The sequence below is a fragment of the Oryzias melastigma genome, linkage group LG19 (genome assembly GCF_002922805.2).
Source record: "Oryzias melastigma strain HK-1 linkage group LG19, ASM292280v2, whole genome shotgun sequence".
Lineage (NCBI taxonomy): Eukaryota > Metazoa > Chordata > Actinopteri > Beloniformes > Adrianichthyidae > Oryzias > Oryzias melastigma.
Window position 1 is genome coordinate 5,635,565 of NC_050530.1, and position 6,635 is coordinate 5,642,199.

Genomic DNA, 6,635 nt, shown 5'->3' on the forward strand with positions numbered 1-6,635 from the left:
GGAATTGGAAATTAAAGATATTTTGTTGGAACATTTGGATTATAATCTCTAAACTTGTGTTTTAGATGGGAAAAGATGTTTAGTAAAAGTTGTCCTTAAAACCATCTATTCTTAAAGTACTAATGAAGAATTAGCTACGCGGGCTTAGACCCCCTCGCGGCTTCAAACGTCACTGCTTAAACAAACTGAGGAAATCCGGACTCTCCACCAGGACCGTGAACGCAGCACCGCGCAGCCGCAGAGCGAAGCTCCACTCACGGTAGATGAAGGCGGTGGCGCGCAGCAGAACGAGCCGCGTGAGCCAGAAGGTTCCGGTCCGCAGAGTCACCGGCGGGTCCAGCTCCGAGTCTCCGCCGGTTCTGGTTCTGTTCGGACCGCTCGGTTCCGTGTCCGCCTCTGTCTTCCTCTGGTCCAAACGCCTCCTCCTCACCGAGCAGTCTCCGACCGACGCCATGTTGGAAATGACGCCAGTCTCACGTGACCAAAACAAGTTTGTTAAAAAAACTTTATTGATTAAACAAAATTAACAAGGACGAGAAATCCCGTTTTTATTGTGACAGAATAAACAGTTAAATGAAAAAACGAGACATTTATGTCAAATGAAACATTTAATGTTGTGATTTTAGCTAAAATAATTTTTTATTATTTTAAATAAAAAAATTTCAATGTTTGAGCCTCAAGAATGACAGTTTTTCTAGATGATTTAACGTCTTTACGAGCACAAACTAAACATTGTTTCTGAGGCTGAGAACACGTGCACACACATGCACAAACACACATGCACACGCACATGCACTTCAAGGAGCAGAACTGGGATGGACATCTTCATAGATCTCATTATTTGTTTGTTTTATTGACATGTATCTCATGTATTTCTGTTTAACCATCAGCAGTGGCGCCCCCTGGTGGCAGTCTGGTGAAATTCTGTGCTGACAGTTCAGTTTGAGTCTCCAGCAGAGAAGCATCCAAAGGATTTCTGATGCTCTTCCATCTTTATTGTCGATCAGTTCACACATTTCCCATCATCCCCTGAAGGTCCACGCTGTGTTTGATGTTCTGCTTCTGCCACACACGAGCACACGTGAAAACGAAGCACGTCACAGCGTAGCCGCACTTTGTAAATACTGTAACACGGAAACACTCGACATCAGACGCTCTGTAAAACCAGAACCGCGGTTCCGTCCAAACACGGTTCAGCAGAATGAGACCAACAGAAGGCGGAGCCACGAGTAGGAGAATGCACGTATCCCATAATAACCGAGCGTTCATCTGTGCAGACGGGACGACCTTCCTGTCACGCTGACGTCCTTGGAGCAGCAGGAATCAAACCCTCAGCCTGTTTGCTCAGCGGTCCCAGTGAAGACAGAAGCAGCAGCGGGTCTGGCGGGTCTGATGGGTCATGCGTCTGGAGGTCCGGCGGCGCCGCAGACGGAAAGCTCGCCGCCGTCACGGCAGATGAACGCAGCGTCCTCACTGGTAAAGGACAGACTGGAAACGACGATCACAGCACAGCAGAGGGACCGCCTCTGAGGGCGGGGGTGCAGCACAAGGGTGGGAGGGGCAATGACATCATCCACACAGCAGCGTCGGAGCGCCCTCTGGAGGCCCCGCAGGAGGCCCCGCAGGAGGCCCCGCAGGAGGCCCCGCAGGAGGCCCCGCAGGCCTCTCCTGCTCCAGCTGAACCCTCCGGAGCAGCAGTCCGTCACCATGGCAACCGCCAGCCGCTGCAGGCTGGCCTGTGATCCGGACGGGCCGGTCCGGCAGACCTCACGGCTTGTGCTTGAAATGAGCTTCCACTGTGGAGACAAGCAGGAAGTGACGCTTTATTTTGAAGGAGCATCCTGTTTTCACAGCCGTCTCACCTGAAAATGGAAGTTTACTTTTGATTGGAGCTTTTTGTGTTTGTTGTGTGAATGTTGTGTAGAATTCACACTCTGGTGATCCGTTTGTCTTCTGTACCTTTTTTGTCCGTCCGTCGCTCTTCAACTTCACATATTCAGCTCATTCAGATACCAAAATATTCAGCTCTTTCAGGAGATAGCTGCTCCAAAGTTATTAAAAACTATTCAACCAACTCCCACTCTTTGAACTTTACGGCTCACAGAACCTTTAAAAGCCCATTTTCAGCTAAATCTTTCAGCTCTACAGAACAATAGAAGTCATGTAGACTTTCAGCTGCAGAAACTCTTCAGCAGCTCTTCAACTATTTTCAGTTGAACCTCCTTATTGCAGTCGGTGTCGTGTTTGAGTCCGTTTCCAGTCCTGAATGTCAGTGAATGAGTCTCAGAGTTAGAGTGACACGAATAAGACTCGTCATTCCTTCTGCCATCGTGTCCCTCACAGACTGATGCTCTCATCCAAACCGCAGCATTTTCCCGCCTTTCAGACCAACAACTGAACATCCTGAGCCGTGTAGTTTTCTTACAGCGCCCCAAAGATCAGTAAAACTGGACAGTTTCTCCCATTAGACCCAAAACATTTTTTGAGGATGTTTGTCTTCAACTTGGAGTATTTCTGTAAATCTCGACACCAAAACCTGAAAATGACAGTAGATGTTTTCTGACGTCTCTGGATTCTGACGGGTTTTCTCTTTTACTCTGGTGAAAACGGTTTCTAAGACATGAGCTTTTGTTTGGGCCAAGTACCGGGCTGTAGGGAAGGTTCACGCAGCCGTGCTCCTCCCTCTGGGTGCTTGTTGCCATGACGACCTCAAAAACACTGCTACATGCTAACTGTTTTGGCTAATTTAGGCTTTGTTCAGTTTTTTGTTTAATTTTGAGTTCAACAAATATTTCGGCTGTATGCAAACTGTTGTGGCTGAATTAGACATCTTACCAATTGTTTAGGCTAATTTTTGCATTTAGCTAAAATTTTAGCTTATTCTCAGCTTCAGCATCTTCAGCTTCCAGCCTTCACTCTAGCTTTATCACAGCCGGTGATGCTATATATCTATTTTATTTTTGCTCTCTAACATCCAAAGTTAAGGAACTCCAATTAGATGAGAGCACAAACCTTGTGATCCAACCTGAACCTCCTGGTGAGGTCACCTAAAGGTCAGAGTGAGATGTTCAGAGAAACTGAAGGACTTTTGTAACGTGAAACACGGCATCGGGGGGTCATGGTATGGGATCATGACCTGCACTTCTCTCCTGGTTTAGTACAACGTTCTTCTCTGGAAGGAGATCTAGAAGTTCCTGGACTGGACCAACAGTCCCTAACTGGTTGAATAATTACAAATGTGTGTAGCTTGTTCGCCATGGCGCCCCCTGCTGGCCGCTTGTCTGAACCGTGTGTCTCAAGGTTTAGAGGCGTGGAGATTTGTGGATGAGTCAGCGGAGTGACTCATATCTATGAACCAAACAGTTTATGAAGCGGAGCGAGTCATCTCACACCTGCACAGGTGTGCAGCGTCTCACAGGATGGGTGGGGCCGGGCGTGGCAGCCGTGATCATGAGTTTGGTACCCGGGTTTGGACCTCACATTCCTGCCGCCGGTCCGTCCCCCTCCCCAGTAAATGTCAGGCTGTCTGAGAGCGCTTTGTCCGCTCTCTGAAGGACGGACTGTCCGGCCCCCCCGGCCCCCCCCAGGCCACAGAATCTGCTCTGTGTTTCCTTCGTCTTCCTGCTGCGTTTGGTGTAAATATAAACTGAGATCTGTCCCATCTTCCTCCTCCTCCTCCTCCTCCTCCTCCTCCTCCTCCTCGGTGGAGCTGCTGATTGGGTAAATCTGAGGCCTGCGGCGGTTCATCCGGGCTGCAGCGGCGTGCTCATCTTAATGAGATAAGTGAACCCCTGTGAGTCAGCGGGCCTGTCCCGTCAGGCTGTGCTGTTCCAGAGGAGCAGCTGGGGGTTCTGCTGCATCATCAGAACCAACATCAGCCGGGTCCTGACCCGTCTAGGGGTGAGACACTTGATGACAGAACAGTTCTGTTCAGGAACAGGATGAAACCCAGTGATTGAGATTGAACCTTCAGGTGAAATGTTCAGATGGAGGAGGAGGAACAGGAGAGGAACAGTAGGAGGAGGTGGAGGAGGAGGAACAGGAGGAGGAGGTGGGGGAGGTGGAGGAGAGGAGGAGGTGGAGGAGGAACAGGAGGAGGAGGAGGTGGAGGAGGAGGGGGAACAGGAGAGGAACAGGAGGAGGAGGCAGCGTCTCCTGTGTGGAGTCTCCACTCGTCTGCATTCCTGCTCTGGAGCTGCTCCCGTCTCCCGACTGAGGGTGTGACGCCCAGGAATGCCTGGCCTGCAGTCAGGGAGACGGGAGCAGACGGAGGTCGAGCCTACGGGGGGGGGTCCTGTGAGGCTTACCAAACACTGCCCCCCCCCAAACACACTGTGACTTCCCCCCTGTGACCCCTCTCTCTCCTTCTGTCCCTGCAGCTCTGTTCTCAGAGAAGGTGAGGAACATGTCACCTGACGAGATCAGGACCCCCCCAGAGCCTCCAGGACGATGCTCCAGCCAGCTGCAGGTACCGTCCTGTTCTCCAGCCCAGAAACTCACCTGATCAGGTGACCAGCAGGAGTCTGAACCTTCTCACAACACTGTGAGGAAGATGGTTACTGTGGAGGACGTTTGGGATCCTTCTGCTCCTGCAGGGAGATCTGTTTTCACGGGAGCAGAGGAGGAGCAGAGGAGGAGTTTAGGAGCACATGAGGAGCTGATGGGGAGCAGAGGAGGAGCAGAGGAGGAACAGAGGAGGAGTTTAGGAGCACATGAGGAGCTGATGGGGAGCAGAGGAGTAGTAGTCTAGGAGCAGATGAGGAGTTTAGGAACAGATGAGGAGCACATGAGGAGCTGATGAGCAGAGGAGGAGTTTAGGAGCAGATAAAGAGTTTAGGAGCAGATGAGGAGCAGATGAGGAGCAGGTAAACATCAGAATCTCCTAAATCTTCTGCGTTGCTGCAATAATTGAGGTGGTTTCTTCTAGAAGGTGAAAGTGTGACTCCTGGTTCCTCCCACCTGTAATCCCATAATCCTGTGAACCTGGATCACTGGAGTGATCCTTCTCCTCAGGAGAACCTCCTCCTCAGGAGACAGAACTAGGAGCTCCAGAGTCATGAGGTCAGAGTATTCAGATGGGGGTGTAAGTAGAACATGTGATCCTGGAGGTCAAACTGTGTTTCAAAGCCTCTCCAGGGTCCTGGAAAGACTTCAAAGACCTTCCAGAACCCTCCAGAACTTCTGCTCCTCGTCTGGAGCCTCCCTCAGACCAGAGCGTCCTGACTGCAGACCTCCTCCACGCGGCGCTCTCAGAATAATACGGTTTCAATGAGAGGTCCCCTCAGGTCAGAGGAGCTCCTCCTCCCTCGGCTGAACATTCGGTACCTTTCTCCTCTGAGGTTGGAGGCAGGTCGGGACACACCGCTCGGCAGCGGCGCCCGCGGCCTGACACTCCCCCACCTGTCAGAGGAGCGTGCGATGATTCACCTGAGCGCCCTGAAAGCCCCGCCCTCAGGTTGTTGTTTTCAGGATTTGCTTTGATCAACGATGTGGGGGGGGGGCTTAGGAGAGAGTTTGGCCCCCACCTGAGGCTGTGAATTCAGGTCAAAGGTCACCTCAGAAGAAAAACTTTATTAGTCCAAAACCTCTTTACAAACGATCAGCTTTACTGTGAAGTGTTCTGAGCCCAACACGGTGGCGGTACTGTGATGGTCAGGGCTGTTTTTTTGAAACGCTGGGGTGCAGCTGATGGTGGGGGATGGGGGCGTCGTCACGGCGACAGGCTCAGAAGCCGTCAGCAGAGATGAGAGACTGCAGCAGCGGTCGTGTTCTCCATGATGGAGGAGGTGTTAGTGGTTCGGTGATGGTCAGACTGACCCCCCCCAGACACACCCCCGGCTGCAGAAAGCAGTCATTGTGTGGTGTTTGCGGTGGAGGCGGGGCCGCGGTTTCCTTTGACTCCTCTGGGTTTCTGTTGCAGGAGAAGATCCACAAACTGTATGAGAGGAAGCTCCATGGAGACTTCGACACAAACAGCCACATCCAGAAGAAGAAGGAGTTCAGAAACCCCAGGTATGCGGCCCCCCCGGACTCACCGTGGTCAGTCACACCCGCTGCATTCCTGCCGCTGCAGCCGCACTTACTGTTTGCACCGAGCCGACAGACAGGCGGACGGAAAAGGTTTGGGAACGGCGTTCCCAAACTGAAGGATCTGAACATGGTTAGGCCGTAAAACTCAACCAAACCTCGTCTCCTGTGAGGGTCAGAGGTCACAACCGATCATGAATCTACGTCACTCCCTGAACTCCAGATCCTTTCAGTTAGAAACAACCGTGATGTGACTGCAGACCGCACAGCGATCTGAGGGAGAGTCCTGCAGGAATTCTGGGAACTGTTTGTCCCAAACAGGAGCCGACCAAAGACTCGGCGCTCGGTCACGACCTCCTGAACCGAATGTTCTCTTCTGGAGAACGACCAGCTCCTGAAAACTGCTGCATTCTTCCTTCCTCTAGTATCTACGAGAAGCTGATCCAGTTCTGTGCCATCGACGAGCTGGGCATGAACTACCCCAAAGAAATGTTCGACCCCCACGGCTGGTCAGAGGACTCCTACTACGAAGCTCTGGGTGACCGCCGCTCTCCTCCTCTCTCCTTCTCTCTCCTCCTCACTCCTCCTCCTCTCCTCCTCTCTTCTCC

The 6,635-nt window shown here is 51.8% G+C and overlaps 2 protein-coding genes across 2 annotated transcripts in view; one reads left to right on the forward strand and one right to left on the reverse strand.

The window, feature by feature from the left end:
- Positions 1 to 489, reverse strand: part of lmf1 (lipase maturation factor 1) — an 8,788-nt gene extending 8,299 nt beyond the window's left edge. Inside the window, exon 1 of the mRNA XM_024264453.2 lies at positions 259 to 489. Within this exon, the coding sequence (XP_024120221.1) occupies positions 259 to 454 (196 nt within the window). The 5' untranslated portion in view covers positions 455 to 489. The remainder of the gene's footprint in view (positions 1 to 258) is intronic.
- A 3,835-nt stretch (positions 490 to 4,324) lies between these two features.
- The window catches only part of LOC112141343 (SAP30 binding protein), a 4,023-nt gene continuing 1,712 nt past the window's right edge, over positions 4,325 to 6,635 (forward strand). The window contains exons 1-3 of the mRNA XM_024264454.2: positions 4,325 to 4,468; positions 5,921 to 6,012; positions 6,453 to 6,565. Of these exons, the coding sequence (XP_024120222.2) occupies positions 4,406 to 4,468; positions 5,921 to 6,012; positions 6,453 to 6,565 (268 nt within the window). The 5' untranslated portion in view covers positions 4,325 to 4,405. The remainder of the gene's footprint in view (positions 4,469 to 5,920; positions 6,013 to 6,452; positions 6,566 to 6,635) is intronic.